This window comes from Myotis yumanensis, unplaced genomic scaffold, assembly GCF_028538775.1.
Source record: "Myotis yumanensis isolate MYYU_CA2020_CCGP unplaced genomic scaffold, mMyoYum1.0.hap1 SCAF_9, whole genome shotgun sequence".
Taxonomy (NCBI): Eukaryota; Metazoa; Chordata; class Mammalia; order Chiroptera; family Vespertilionidae; genus Myotis; species Myotis yumanensis.
This window is the reverse complement of record NW_027223760.1, coordinates 58,982,890-58,999,192: the sequence shown is the minus strand read 5'-3', so window position 1 is coordinate 58,999,192 and position 16,303 is coordinate 58,982,890. Positions and strand designations below refer to the sequence as shown.

The 16,303-nt window shown below is 39.2% G+C and overlaps 1 protein-coding gene across 2 annotated transcripts; it reads left to right on the top strand.

Moving 5' to 3' along the window:
• POLR1F (RNA polymerase I subunit F) lies at positions 1-14,767 on the top strand. 2 transcript variants are annotated; one of them, XR_011472665.1, is made up of 5 exons: positions 1-272; positions 6,202-6,343; positions 10,129-10,337; positions 11,594-12,436; positions 13,764-14,767. XR_011472665.1 is itself a non-coding variant. In XM_070424408.1 (4 exons), exons 1-4 carry the CDS (start codon positions 19-21, stop codon positions 12,297-12,299), a joined length of 1,311 nt encoding a protein of 436 aa, XP_070280509.1. In that variant the 5' UTR covers positions 1-18; the 3' UTR covers positions 12,300-12,563. The 2 variants fall into 2 exon arrangements, 1 of the variants encoding a protein (XP_070280509.1); XM_070424408.1 differs by lacking the exon at positions 13,764-14,767 and having other exon boundaries at positions 11,594-12,563.
• The last annotated feature ends 1,536 nt before the right edge of the window (positions 14,768-16,303 follow it).

Below are 16,303 nucleotides of genomic sequence, written 5' to 3'. Positions count from 1 at the left end.
GGAAACCTGACCAGCCGCATGGCCGCCGGTTGTCCGGAGCCTCCGCGGGCCAAAGCGGCCTCGGAGGGGCCGGTGGCGGGGCCCGCGGGGGTCCTGCCCTGCCTGGAGCTGCCGACCTACGCCGCCGCGTGCGCCCTGCTGAGCAGCCGCTACTCCTGCCTGGTGGCGGGGCCGCACCGCAGGCACATCGCGCTGTCGCCGCGCTACCTGCACCGGAAACGCACGGGGATCCGGGAGCAGCTGGACGCGGAGCTGCTGCGCTATTCCGAAAGGTCGCGGCCTCTTCCTTCGCGGACCCTTGTTCCTTTGGGGCCCGGGCGGGGTCCGCGGGTGGAGGTGCTGATGGCGCGGGAGGAAGGGGCGCATGGGGAAAGCGCGCCGGCCTCGTGCGCTGAGCCCCGGGCGCCTGCAGTCGGGGAAGGCGGTGCCTCCGGGGCGGGCTGCGTGCGGGTCCCTGTCCCCGGCCAGAAGGACCGCGTGAAGGTGGCGGGGTTGTGTGCGGGAATCTCGCTTCAGAAGCCGGGGTGTCGGGCTAAGAAGGGAGCGGGCCCGTATGGCCCAGGGGTGTGTGTGTGTGTTTTATTGGACAGTGAAAGTTTGGAATGTGACCCTTCAGTTGATTCTCGCTCATTCTATAGAAAGTTGAAGCCTTAGTACAGTTTTTATTTGTAAACGGTGAAGGGCTGTGCTGTTGTCATGGCCGTGGCACTTTTCCTCGTCTCTTGGATCTGATCGGGGATGAGAGAAATACTATTAGTTTTATTTTTTATTTTTTTAAAAATATATTTTATTAATTTTTACAGAGAGGAAGGGAGAGGGATAGAGAGTTAGAAACATCGATGAGAGAGAAACATCGATCAGCTGCCTCCTGCATACTCCCCACTGGGGATGTGCCTGCAACCAAGGTACATGCCCTTGACTGGAATCATACCCGAGACCCTTGAGTCCACAGGCTGATGCTCTATCCACTGAGCCAAACCGGTTAGGGCTATTAGTTTTATTTTGAAGAGCAGTTTATTTCGTCCAACTGGCCTGCCTATTGCTCTTGAGAGTGTGTGTGTGTGTGTGTGTGTGTGTGTGTGTATATACATATATAATCACCAAACACCTACTGCTGCTGATGCATTTGAATTAAGACCTTGAAGAGTAACTTGAAAACGCTGAGTTGCCGGGGTAGAGGTCGGGAGGGGTGGGGAGATGCATCTAATGCTCTTCTAATCTGCTTGGGCTCCAAGGCAAGGGTCCCAAAACGGCCGAGTGGATTCTCCCTCGATTGCTCGCCCCCCTTCAGGACTTTCATGAGCCTCTGGAAATTGCAGGACTTGCCCATGTCACTTCTCTTCATCAGAGTATCCAGACGTTTCTCCACTTTCTCAAAGAACCCTGAACCTTAACACAGGTTAAGAGTCAAATAGAATATACAGCTTCCTCCAAGCACCAGCACACCTTGTGTCTATTTTGTATAGTAGGGAGTTGGGGTATAAAAACAGAAAAAAAAGAACAGAAAAAACAAGATCTGTGTTTTAAGGAACTTTAAGTTCTATTAGAGGTATACAGGCAAGCCAAATGCAGCGAAGTGTTAAAATTTGGCAGAAGTCTATTAATTTATAATGAGTGGCGAATTCCTTCGTAGGACCTTTGAGAACAACTTACCAGGAGGAGGATGAGATGGTAGCGTTACAGGCAGAACAAATGGTGTAAACAAATGGATGGTAGATGGGAAGTGGGGTGCTTTGACCAGAGAATTGTACGTGTTAAGTGACCGGAGTGAGGTTTATGTCGGGAAGGACGATGGGTGCAGTTCGAGAGGAGGGCAGTGGGTCAGAGACAGGCTGGAGGACAGACAACCCAGAGAGGATGGCCATTTTGCTCTTCTTTCCTGCCTTTGCCAGTTTTTTGTTTGTTTGTTTTGTGTGTGTGTTTTTTCTACTTTTTGCTTAATTAGGATTAGCACACTATCCTCTTAACTCTGAAACTTGGCACACTCTTGAGAGAGTAGTACACATCCCTGATCTTTGGGGCGTAAAGAAAATTGACATGGGAAATTGCTTAAACCGCAAATTTGGTTATGATTTGGTAGTATTAGATGATGGTTTCAGGGAGGTGACACAGTAGACAGAAGACCAGTTCAGAGAGGATGGATATACAAGGTGGTCAGAAAATGTGGAAACATAGGCAACTGTTTGATGTGTTTTACAACTTTCTGAAACCAATTAATGCCTCAACTTGACAGGCTAGGCTAGGGCAAACACCCACATGTCTCCAATAGGAGCCATTCCACCAGAGAGACTAGGGAACTGATTGCATGGTAGTTCCTTTAAATGAATTGGACAATGTTGCCATGTCAGTTTATAGAGCAGGTTGCGCTCTGAACAGCTCCCCACCCACCCTACCTCACCCACTCCTCACCCTGCCACACACACACACCTTACTTGCGGGATGTGCTAAAGGCTCCAGTGTATTCAGCGAAGTCAGGCACCACACATTCAAGTGTGCATTACTAATGAGGGGCAAAACATTGCACAGGCAGGAAGTTGTAATAGCAATCAACCATGCATCAGGTGTAGTTGTTTGTCTCCTAATGGGGCCATCCTGTAGAGCAGTGGTTTTCAACCTTGGCTGCACATTAGAATCACCTGGGAATCTTTTTAAAATCCTGATTTCTGGGCCTCATCCTCCGGAAATTCTGTTTCTTTGTTACTAATGTTGTGGCCCCACCCCATAACAAAGAAACAATTTCCGGAGGATGAGGCCCAGAAATCAGGATTTTAAAAAGCTTCCCAGGTGATTCTAATGTGCAGCCAAGGTTGAGAACCACTGCTGTAGAGGCAAGAGGACTTGCTTCTTTTTCTTTAGCAAATGAGGGAAAGGAAGGAATTGAGAATGGCTCTCAGTAGTGTCCAAGTTATCTCAGCAGCATCCCCCATTTGACAGACTCCACCCTTTTCCCCAATGACAGGATTTTTTTTAAAGCTATTTCATATCAATTTTGAAAATTTTGCTTAGAGAAAGTAGTTTTGTAAGTCACGTAATTTCTAAGTTATATCTTTGAGAGGCCATTAAGAAAAAAATCTTGCCCTGACTGGTTGCACAGTGGTTAGTGTTAGCCCTCACACCAAAGGGTTGCGGGTTCAATTTCCAGTCAATTTTCAGTCAAGGGCATCTACCTGGATTGCAGGTTCGATTCCTGCCCTGGTCGGAGCACATGCTGGCGGCAACCAATCTGTGTGTCTCACATCAATGTTTGTCTCGCTTTCTCTCTTGAGTTAGTTGAAGGTGGTAAATAATGTTCCTTCCCACTAGTTCTATAGAAGCCTTAAATGTGCAATCTAAGCAGCCCTTAAACTTGATTTAATTGTCATCTATTTAAACTTAAGGCTACCACCCAGACCTGTAACCTACTTAGGATGGTACCTGGAAAACAAAAGTAAAAGAGGTGATAACATGGTTAAGGGGTTTGTCATCGTATATCTGATGACTTTAGTGAGTTTTTTGCTGGGAGTTGGCTTTCCCAAAGGTTGGATGGATTTATACAAATCCTTTTGGGCTTAGGCTCTGTGGTTGCATTTCCTAGTCAATAGTTCTGAATTCTGCAGAACCCCATAACCTCCTTCTTGTAATAGTTTGCCATTCTACTGTTAATGAAATGAAAACGCTCTTTGCTGTGCTGAAATGAAATGAAAATTAAAAGGTAATATAACCTACCTACACAATTGCAAAGAAATATACATGCAGTGCTCTAATACCGTACGGTTTCAATGTGGTAATGCTTAAGCATGATTACCTGGAAGAATGAAGTAGTTAGATGCCTCCCACACCCACACCTAGAATCATTGTGTGTCAGTTACAAAAGTACATTGATGCAGGGGTTTTGAGTTGACACACACACACAGTGTCGCCAGTGGTCTAATGCTTTTCTGAAACAATGGGAAATTCTTAGTAAAGTTCCACACAAAACGGTCTAGCCTTAAATCTATCCAGCTACATTCCTGGAATTTATAATGCATATTAAAACCATGTAAAAATGAATTTAATATTAATGTTTGTTTTTTTTTTAAGTTAGATTCTATGCCCAGCTATTTATAAATCAATCTATCCCCTCATTCAAAAGTGATGCAGAGCTAGGGACACTTCTTCATTGTACAGAACTGTCTTGCACAGGGTAGAATGTCTCATATCTCTGGCCTTAGCCAGTGATTGTCACAACCATGGTCAGTACCACAAATCCCCAAATGCCTCCTAAGGGGCAGCAGTATTCCCCCCACACTTGAGACTCACCTTCTAATAATTGATTAGGGGAAACAAAGTCTTAATTTTGTTTTTCTGTCTAATATGGCAGCTACTCCCCTTCAGCACCTTGTTCTCTAACTCTGTTTTCTGTGCCCCTAATGCTGTCTCAGTGGTGGTGTCCCTGCTCAGGAAAGCCACATGCAGAAATTAACAACTCAAAATTGTGCTTTCTAGAGTAGTCTCTATGAGTCGTCCCCCCCCCCCCCCCCCCCCAATTTAGTAGTTATTAAAGTTCCTTTCCAGTGGCTCCTGGCTGTTTTTGCTTAAACACCTGCTATTAGGAGAAATTCTTTCTCTTATTCTATATAAACTAGAGGCCTGGTGCACTAAATTTGTGCACGGGTAGGAGGGTCCCTAGGCCTGGCTGGCGATCAGGGCAGATTGGGGCCTTCCAGCTGCTGGCCAGAGCCTCCCTTCCCCGGCTGCTGGCCACTGGTTAGGGCTTTCCTTCATTCCGTGCTGTGCAGCGCGTGTCGTAGCGAGTGATCGAACTCCCGAACTCCCCCCGGTCAAACTCCCGAGGGGATGCTGCATGTTAGCCTTTTATATATATAGATTACTCTAGAATATTGAGTTCAACAAAAATGTTCTCTTCTCTGAAAGGGGTCTTAGTGGAATCCAAACATATATACAGATAGGTTCAATACATGAGATTAAGAACCATGATCATGCTGTGCATGGATTCCTATAGGAGTAAAGGAGTGATAGATTTCGGCCTGGAAAGTTTTCTGGAACAAGTGGGTGTGGTAGTGGAAGCCACTAGGTCTGCCTCTCTAGTAATAATTCCTTAAGAACCTGGAAATGTCTTTTTGCAATAGTAGCTTCCCCCTAATCCTGACTGTCAAGCGTGTAGATTAAAATGTCAGAGTCATTCTCAGCAATAATATAGTTGTATTTCTTTTTTTTTTAAAATATATTTTATTGACTTTTTACAGAGAGGAAGGGAGAGAGATAGAGAGTCAGAAACATCGATGAGAGAGAAACATCGATCAGCTGCCTCCCGCACATCTCCCACTGTGGATGTGCCCACAACGCAGGTACATGTCCCTGACCGGAACCGAACCCGGGACCCCGCAGTCCGCAGGCTGACGCTCCCTCCACTGAGCCAAACCGGTTTCGGCTATAGTTGTATTTCTTAGCATTACTAAGCAACAGTTGCAGTTTGGGATTTTTCTCTAAAAGTCATTGGCTTTAATGTTCAGGGGCTTCAGCTTTAACCTTAATACTTCTCTTGCTATGTGCCCTCCAGTACAGAAATTTGGTAATGCTGGATAATGCCAAAATTTCTTTGATTCAGTCATACTTAGAAAAATACAATTTTTTTGGCCAAATACTATTTTTTCCTTTCATTACTATTTTTTAAAAATATGTTTGTATTGATTTTTTTTTGAGAAAGGGAGAGGGATAGAGAGATAGACGCATCAATGACAGAGAAACACCACTGATCAGCTGCCTCCTGCATGCCCCCTAGTGGGGATCGAACCTGCAACCTGAGCATGTGCCCTGATTGGGAATCGAACCAGTGACCTTTTGGTTCATGGGCAGATGCTCAACCACTGAACCACACCGGCCAGGTTTTCCTGTCATTCTAGCATGACTAGAATCCAAATGAGTAGCAAATAGAGAAGAAGGGTCAACTTTTTGCTCATGCATAATTGGACATTACTGGGTACCTATCTTAAAGTTAGGTTAAATCAGTTTTAACTTAGCCAATATATTGGGAACATTGTGAAATCAGACTACTAAAATTATTACAGGCTAACCAATATGCTATATGGTATTTTTGGTTTGGTTGGTTATATTTAGGAGATATACTTTTTGGACTCAGAATTTCTAAACAGTATGACAATGCTAGTTAAAAAAGGGTAAAAAAATACAATTTTTTCTTTTATTTATTTGTTTTTTTAACAGCCTTCTAGGTGTCCCCATTGCATATGATAACATTAAAGTAGTGGGTGAACTGGGAGATATTTATGATGATCAAGGACACATTCATCTTAATATTGAAGCCGATTTCATTATTTTCTGTCCTGAACCAGGGCAAAAGCTTATGGTACGTATGTCTCTTTTTTGTAGCTTTCTTTATATAGTTATCTAATTATGTAATTTGAAAATTTAAGAAACTATATACTTTTGGACTGTTACTGTGGGTAACTAAAAATTATTTTAAAAGATAAAAGGAAATTAATTTCCATCATTTCAACCTAGGTACATTTTGAAACGTCACCATCCTAAAACTCACATGCATGTAGAGTATGTTTCCCTCCAATTTATTCTTTTCATATAGCACCAAAGTGAACTTAAGGTATATAAAAAAAAATCAGCCCTAGCTGGTTTGGCTCAGTGGATAGAGTGTTGGCCTGCAGACCAGAGGGCCCCAGGCTCTTATTTTGGTCAAGGGCACATACCTTGGTTGCAGGCTCCGTCCTGGTCGGGGCTTGTGCAGGAGGCAACCAATCAGTGTATTCTTCTCACATCGATGTTTCTCTCTGTCTTTCCCTCTCTCTTCTACTCTCCTTAAAAATCAATGGAAAAATATCCTCGAGTGAGGATTGACAAAACAAACAAAAAACCACAAAAGAACACATTCTTTAAAAAAAAATCAATTTTTATTATTTTTAATTTCCCAATCATACAAAAATATGGTTTCTTTATAAAAGATTCAAACCATATAGTAGTATATAAAACAGAAGTTGCAAATTCAAATGGTTGTGGGGCCAGGCAGGTAATAAAAATGAGTCCAGGATGGGGGGTGGCGAGACTACTCATACTATGCCTTGAGAAGCTGGAAATGCAAAAATTGGCATGAAATCTGAAATATATCCATTTATCCTCTTCACTTGCATTTTTCTGTGTGTGTATATGTTCGTGTGTGTGTGTGTGTGTATGTATGTATATATATATATATATATATATATATATATATATATATATGTTTGTATATAATTTTTTCTTACCTAAAATTTTTTAGAGGAATTGTTTAATGACAATAACTCAGCCTTGATACTGTTAATAAAAATATAGCTTAGATTTTACTATGACAAGATTTATATGGCATTTCTAATTAAATTTTTTTTTTCCATATCCATTAAACTGGAAGAAATAGTATACTTGGACTGCCAAACTGGAATCCTACAACCAGCCTTCAACTATTAAAGTTGGCAGTAGATTTGTAGTTAAAAATTCCCCAATTCAACGGTCATCTGTTTTGTCTAAATTATCACAAACACAAACATGTCCATGGAAATAACATTCTAATTGTAAAGAAAATATGAAGTGAAAAGTAAAATTATCCCTATTACTCTATCTTCTACAACGATATCCAGTCCTTAAATACTCTTGACCAATCATTTTTTTCCAATTTTTCTTTATTTTTAATAATATGAGATAATTTACATGCAATAAAATGTATAAGATCATGGTGTGCAACTAAATTAATTTTGACAAAGGCATTTACCATTGTGTGTCCTTAGAAATGACCCTCATGCCCTTTCCTGGTCAGTCCTTTCTCTCATCCTAGATACAACCACTGTTGTGATTTCATTGACCATAAATTAGTTTTGCCTGTTCTATAATTCCATAGTAGTGGGATTTTTCATTATAAAATCTAAAATAGCCTCTTCTGCTCACCATGAGTTTCATCCATACTGTTGCATGTATTGTTGTTTCTTTTTTAACCCTCATGGTATTCAATTAAATGAATACTAGAGACCTGATGCATGAAATTCGTGCAAGAGTAGGCCTTCCTTCCCCCAGCTGCTAGCACCAGCTTCCCTCTGGCACCCGAGGCCCAGGCTTCCCTTGCAGCCCTGGCTTCATCCGAAGGACGTCTGGTCTAATTACCATATTATGCTTTTATTATTATAGAAATTACAATTTGATTATCCATCTTCATTGAGGGACATGTGGGTAGTTTTCAGTCCGGAGCTATTAGAATAAAGCTATTGTGAACGTACATTTTCATTTCTTCTAGGTAAAAAACTAGAAGCAGTATTGCTAGGTCGCAGGGTAGCTGTGTGTTTAACTTTATGAAAAACCTGCTGTTAGGCTAACTTCCCATACAGCATTTCCAGGTGCTATGCATCTTTGCCAACATTTGGTGCTGTCAGTCTTTTACTTATAGTAGCTTCTCATAATGGTTTTAATTAGCATTTCCAGGAGCTTTTAATTTTGGTGAGGTCCAATTCAGCATAGTATACTTTTATGGTTATTGCTTTCTGGATCCTACCTAAGAAACTTGTCTACTCCTAGAAGCTTCTATAATTTTTGTAGTTTTAGCCTTTCCATTTAGGTCTATATTCAAGCTTTAATTTTTGGTGTATAGTGTAAGGTAGGCCTTTGAGATCCATTTCCTTGCCCATTAGCTATTCAGTTATTCCAGACCCACATATTGAAAAGATTTTCCTTTCCCTATTGGATATTTTTGAATTGATAGACTTGATTTTTTACAGCAGCTTTAGAGGTACAGAAAAAAGGGAACAAACACACTATTTCTGTTATTGACATTGTGTGTTAGTGTGGTACATTTGTTATAGTTGTTGAGCCAATAATGCACCTTACATTAGAGTTCATTCTTTGTGTTGTATATTCTATGGGTTTTGACAAATGTATAATGACATGCATTCACCCTTAGAGTGTCCTATAGAATAATTGGTCACTGCCCTAAAAATCCTCTGTGCTTCACCTGATCATCCATACTCCCTCCCTTTGGAACCCTGGACTACTGATCTTTTTACTATCTCCATAGTTTCTCCTTTGTCAGGATGTCATATAGTTGGAATCATATAATATGTAGCCTTTTCAGATTGTCTTCTTTCACCTACCATTTATGCAGTTAAGATTTCTCCATATCTTCTCATGGCTTGTTGGCTCATTTCATTTTATTTCTGAATATTACTCCATTTTACAGATGTACCATATTTTCCCAGACCTTGCAGAAGGTACCATTGTGGACACCTGCCTCCTGATAATGACTGAAAAGGAAGTTTTATTCTATCATATGTATAAGGAGTTGCTGACATTATACATGTTAATATTATTTAAAAATCTATAATTAAAGATTACGAAGATAATGATTTACACGATGATTGATTAAAAAATACGAATTTTTAAACTATTTTGAGTTTTTATTCATATACCTTACTATATTGATTCCTAGAGGAAGAATAGAAAACTACGTTTTTTGGAAATTTTTATTTCAAGCTTAAAATTTTATAGTAACATCCTTTTATCTTAGTTTTTAAGCTTCTAGTGTTTTTGTAATTTAGTGCAAACAACTGTTCAAGATTTACATATAAAGGGTAAGCTGTCTTCTAATAGGACTGCTTACTAGTACATCATGCGCAATTTAGTCATTAAAGAATGCTCTTTAAGCTTTGAAGTTCAGACTATTTATAGAAATACAGTGGATCCTAGTGATAAAAAGCATATGCAAAAAAAAAAAAAAAAAATATGCTTCCTGCCTTGAGGTCTTTTTACATGTAGGTCATATCAAAGAGTAATTTCTGCTTGGTTCAGTGTGGTTGTAGAGTGCTGCACTCCCCTTGGAATCTTAGATGGGAGCTAAGGTGGGTTTGTCATGGGGCAAAGGGGAGGGTGATTGTTTATCCAGTTAGGCAGTTGATATTCAGTTACTTGTTCAATCAAGTTTGAGCTTTCTACAGTGTTCTAAAGCAATGCTTTAATATAACATGTAAATTTGAGATAAATATTTTCCATACCAAATTATACTATTTTGATGTTTTCACTTTGAAGATCAGTTTGAAGCTTATAAAGTTTGATTTATCTGTTAACTCTTGGGGTCCCTTCTTGATGTTATTTTTTCTTTTTTCTTCTCAGGGTATAGTTAATAAAGTGTCTTCCAGCCACATTGGCTGTTTAGTACATGGGTGTTTCAATGCCTCCATCCCTAAACCTGAGCAGATGGCAACTGAGCAGTGGCAGACCCTGGAGATAAATGTGGGCGATGAACTAGAATTTGAAGTATTTCGTTTAGACTCAGATGCTGCTGGAGTATTCTGCATTCGGGGAAAACTAAATATCACCAGGTCAGTTCCTACTCACATTATTGTCATTTTGATACTTAAATGTTTCTATTTAATTCTGAATTTAGAGACCATACGCCCTCTTAAAAAAATGTTTATTATAATATTTATGCTTTCAAACCAGAAAGTCATTGTAAATCATTATCTTAAGTGCTAAGACAATGCCTTAAATATTCTAAAGCTCTACATCTAACTAAATGGTCTGTATTTTAATAACTCAATTTTACTGTATAGTTTCTAGTTGTTAATTTTTTAAAATAGTTGATACCTGAGCTTGAAACTAACAATTTAATCATATTGTATAACTATTAGCCTGCTTTCATTTGTACATGATTGAAACAAAAATAATTTGATTGTCATTATGCCAGGTAGACCATTTAATTTCTATATTTTTCTGTATTGAAATTCTTGTAAGAATTACTTTGATCTTGAATCTTGAGCTTGGCTCTATAGGAGCTCACTTTGGGAGCGGGGAAACTTTTGGAATACTGCTAATGTTAATTTAACAATTTTCTAGATTCTGCTTTGATAAGTAACCAGAGTGCAGATTCAAGTTCTAGAGCAGCTGTCCAATAGAACTTCTGTGATTATGATAGAGATGTGCTGTATTTGTGCAATTCAGTAGCCTCATGATTGAGCACTGGAAATATGACTAGTGTGACTAAGGAGCTACATTTTAAAGTTATAACTTTAAATTTAAGTAATTTCAGTGAGATATGTGGCTAGTGCTCTCTATAGTTCTAGAAAGAAGGCGGCTTCATTGAGCCTTGTTTTTATGTTAGTGATATAAAATAATTCACAACTGTGAAATGTGCTTCAGCAGAGGTTAGGAAGAACAATGAAATTATTTGAAGCAAGGATTGAGAAAGTAGACAGGAAACTCCATTATTTTGATAGGTAACAGAAGTATGTTTTCTTTCTATTTTATGTTAATTTGGCTAATCAGCCTGGGTATTGTAATGTTTAGTATTTAGGGACCAACTTTTTGTGAACAAAACCAGAATTTAGGAGCCATGTTTTGACAACCTTTTCATGTCATTCACATGTGTGAAAGCAGTCTGGGAGAAGTTCTTGGGAAACAGTAATTTTAACATTTCAAAGGGTTGAAGGATGATAGGAAAGACCGTTTGAAATTTATACTGTAGGATGCAGCCTACGCTGTCGCTTAGGAAAATCATAGCAGGTTGGGATACTCTTGATCTTTTTGTTCTTCTGTTTTTGCTTGTTGCTCTTCAAACTTTTAAACTGTTCATTTCTAGTTCAGAAACCGAGTGCCCTGCAGTTTCCGAAGAAGTAACAGAAACTGGGACTGAAGAAGCTGTTGAAAAACCTCCAAAGAAGAAGAAGAAGAAAAAGAAAGAGCCAGATGAAGTAGAGGGTGGTGCCACGGAGCTAGCAGATCTCTCAGATGTCACCGGGAGGGAAGAGACAGACCTACCGATAGATAATAATGTGAATGGGCTCTGGGAGGAAGAGCCAAAGAAGAAGAAGAAGAAGAAAAAGAAGAAAGACCCAGAGCCAGATGAAGTAGAGGGTGGTACCACTGAGCTAGCTACTGTCCCAGAAGTCGCCATGAAGGAAGAGACAGACCTGCAGATGGATAACACCATGAATGTGAATGGCCTCTGGGAGGAAGAACCAAAGAAGAAGAAAAAGAAAAAAAAGAAAGACCCAGAGCCAGATGAAGTAGAGGGCGGTATCACCGAGCTAGCAGATGTCCCAGATGTCTCCTTGAGGGAAGAGACAGACCTGCAGATGGATAATGTGAACAGTGGCCTCTGGGAGGAAGAGCCAAAGAAGAAGAAGCACCGGGACGATCAGAACCAGGACCCTGTTTTTCTGGGCAGTGACTCCAGTGGTTACCAAAGTGACCATAAAAAGAAGAAAAAGAAAAGAAAGCACAGTGAGGAGTCTGACTTGACCCCACTTTTGGAACACTCTCCTAAAAAGAAAAGGAAAAGATGATTTTCTTTAGTACATTGTAAATACGATTGTTTTAAAAGATCGATTTATACACAGTAGATGAAATGTTTGAATAATATGAAATAATTCTCAAAACAGGAAACTATTAAACAGCCATTTTATTGTATACAGAGTGAAAGGTAAGATCTCTGTCTTAACTTTGGCATTTTTCCAGTTTTTACATTCTAAATAAAATTATTTCTACGAATTCAATACCAGCAAAAGGACTTTATAATGCAGTGTTATATCATTAAAGAGTCTATTTGAGCTTGGATTTTTGGTTTATTGCTTTTTAAAAAAAATTATATTATTGAAAGTATTACAGATGTCTCCCTTCCCCCCCGCCCCCATTAACTCCCTTAACCCCGCACATGTCCCCCTTCCCCCCCCGCCCCCCCCAGGCCTACTGCACTAGTGTCTGTGTCCATGGGTTGTGCATATAAGCTCTTTGGTTAATCTCTTCTGGCCCCTTCCACCTTTCCCTCTGAGATTCCTCAGTCTGTTCCATGCTTCTATGTCTCTGGATCTATTTTGTCAGTTTATTTTATTCATTATATTTCACATATAAGTGATATAATGTGATACTTGTCTTTCTCCAACTGGTTTATTTCACTTAGCATAATACTTTTAGGTCCCTCCAGGCTGTCTGAAAGGGTAAGAGATCCTTCTTTTTTATTGCTATATACTATTCCATTGTGTAAATGTACCACATCTTTTTTTATCCATTCATTTACTGACTACTGACGGGCACTTGAGCTGTTTCCAGATCTTAGCTATTATACATTGTGCTGCTATAAACATAGGGGTGCATATATTCTTTCTGGTTGGTGTTTCGGGATTCTTATGATCTATTCCTAGAAGTGGGATCACTGGGTCAAATACTGCTCTTTTTTAAAAAATGGATTTTACCTTTATCATGAAATCACCAGCTTTTTAAAAAATTCAAGGTATTTACCAGTTTCAGATTTTCCTTTATCATGGCCATTATAGTATTTCTGTTGTTTAACTTGGAGTGGTTTGCCACAGGAGCTCCTGCAATCTCCAGCACTCCTAGGAGAACCACGTCAGTACTGACTAGTAGGAACAGTATTCACTATTCTTTCCTTCCAGGCGCATGTGTGGTGTCATTTTCTTTTTTATCTAAGTCTCAGGGGTTAGTGGAGAGTTGTTCACTTGTACCTACTCATTTGTGCCTCAACCATCCTGTTTTTGTTGTGTGTGAAGAAGTAGAATTGGATGAAGACAGGAAAAACGTGATTCTGATTAGTGGGGAATTCCCAGTTACGTTTTAATAATTGGGTTAGGCTGCTAGAAATTGTTCTGAAGAGAAAACAGCTGTTCATTGCTTTCACTGAGAATATGCCAAGCATTAACATGTCCAAGACCTTACCTATTGGATAACTGAGTGATGAAATAAGCCGGTTCAGGTTGATGACCAATACATGGCAGTCTTCACTCACTTAACAGGTACTGGACCATCTACTGTGTGCAACACATTCTACTAAGTCCAGGAATATAATGGCAAGCAAGGCAGATGCAGCTCCTCCCTCATAGAATATCAGGAGAAACAGATGCCCATACAATAAAAGTAAGATCACACACAGAAAATTAGTAACTGGTAAGTGCTACAAAGAAGAAGAATTTTCCTCTGTTAGCTGTGTTAACATGCGTGAATGGGTGAATGGGTTGAATTGAACTCCAAGTGGCAGCCATTTTTGTTGCCATTTATGTAGTGTTAGAAATAGTACTGGTCTCACATTGTTTAATTTCCGCTACTATATAAATTGTGCTCGTAGTATTTCTTGATGCAAATCTGTAATGATAGGATACAGAGTTTGCAATGTTTGTCTACAGGTGGATGTGCCAGACAGTGGCAAGGTGTGCGAGCCAGTGTCTTCCCATACAGTTTAGTTTCACATGAGTGTGGAGGCCTTAAAATGTGGGTAGTCCGAATTGAGATGTGGTGTCAGTAAAAGATGCATACCAGATTTTGAAGATGTACAAAGAAAAAATATAAAATATCTCAATTTAGTATGTTGGTGAAATTATAATATTTTTGGTGGTTAATTAAAATGTTAAAATTCAGCCTTTTCAGTTTTGTTTTTTTATTTTGCTAAAAGATCTAAAAATTACATGAGACTCACATTATCTTTGTTTTGAACAACACTGGTTTAAAGGAAGGATTAGTTGGAAAAGGGTTAAAACAAGCTATATTCTCAGGGTTTAATATAGTGGCATGCCCTGAAAATGTTTTATAAATGCTTCCTTAAAATTTTTTGAATACATAATTGAAATCATGTCTGACTTAATGTAGAAAATTAAATTTTGTGAAACAATTTCCCCTTTATACCAAGGAAGCTTCAAATTGTTGTTATTCATGGAAAAATAAATTGTGGCTTAGCAAAATAAGCAAATTTCCACATGATGTTTGTATATTTCCAGTTGTTGCTTTTCTCATTCATGTTCTGTACAATTAAAAATAATTGGTATGTTTATTCTTTGGCTAATCCTTTCACCTTCTTTCATCCAATCCCCTTCCTCCCACCTCCCCTCTGACAGCTGTCAGTCTGTTCCATGCCTCTGGACCTGTTTTGTTAGATTCCACATGTAAGTGAGCTCATATGGTATTTGCTTTCCTCTGACTGGCTTATTTCACGTAGCTTAATAATCTCCGAGTCCATCCAGGCTGCCAGAAAAGGTAAGAGTTCCTTCTTTTTTATGGCTGTGTAGTATTCCATTATGTAAATGTACCACAGCGTTTGTATCCACTCATCTACTGATGGGCACGTGGGCTATTTCTAGATCATGGCTGTTGTAAATATTCCTGCTATGAACATAGGGGTGCATATATTCTTTCAAATTGGTGTTTCAGGATTCTTAGAATACATTCCCAGAAGTGAGATTGCTGGGTCAAAAGGCAGTTCCATTTTTAATGTTTTGAGGATACTTCATACTGCTTTCCATGGTGGCTACACCAGCCTGCATTCCCATTAACAGTGCGTGCACTAGGGTTCATTTAAATTGATAAGATGAAAAGCACAGTTTCACATGGCATTACCTTGCCTCTGATGTGATATTTTTAACCTTTTCACATTTCAATTCATTAAGTGCTTTGCCTATATCTGAGGTGGTTTTCCACTATTTTTTATCCCATCAGTGTGTCAGTGATAACTTAGATGGAAAACTTCCAAATGGTCAAAATTGAGTCTCTCACTTGCTTTACACATTCCACTAGGATCATCCTTGGACATTTTTCATCCACAAAGAAGACACACTGTGTTACAAAATTAGTATGTATCCATCTTTATAAAAGTTCCAAATGCAAAAGTAGCTCCCATTCTTCTAGTTATGATCTCCACAGCCCCCACCCCAACATACCCATGTAACAATCTATATCCCAGAAATATGTACTGTTGTCAGTTTCACATACAGTTTTAGATTTTGTTTTTAAATGGACTTTAAAATAAAAATATAAATGCACTCAAATATTCATAGAATTTGAACCTACCGTTTTCATTTGATATATGAATATATAAAGGTATTCTTATTTTTAATGTTGGCAGAATTTCCATATGTAATTTGTTTCATTTCCTAATGGTGAACATTTAGGTTTCTATTTTCCCTCTTAAACACACACATTGAGCATACATGTTTATCCATCCTTATTTGATAAAAAGCCCAGAAGTGAAATTGTATTAAAGGAAGAAATAAGTTCAGTTTTTGATACAGATCATCAGATTGTCCTCCGGGACATTGTACCAGTTTGCAGTCCTATGAACAGTGTGTGGTTGGCAGCCATGCCAACACGGAGATTACCGGTCATTGTAAATCTTGACAGTCTGATAGGTGAAAATATGCTGTGTAATTTGTACTGGTTTGGTTTTTAGTGAGCTTGAACCACTTATTGTCTATGCATTTGTTCCTTTGATTTTTGTGTGGTGTTTTTCCATTTGTAACTTTTTCAAGAGCTCTCTCCATAATTGGGATGATGTTTTTTTCTGCATATG

Coding starts and splice junctions, on each gene's coding strand:
- POLR1F (XM_070424408.1), top strand. CDS start 19: ATGGCCGCCGGTTGTCCGGAGCCTCCGCGGGCCAAAGCGGCCTCGGAG. Junction 273..6,201: donor CTGCTGCGCTATTCCGAAAG/GTCGCGGCCTCT, acceptor TTTTTTTAACAG/CCTTCTAGGTGTCCCCATTG. Junction 6,344..10,128: donor AACCAGGGCAAAAGCTTATG/GTACGTATGTCT, acceptor TTTTCTTCTCAG/GGTATAGTTAATAAAGTGTC.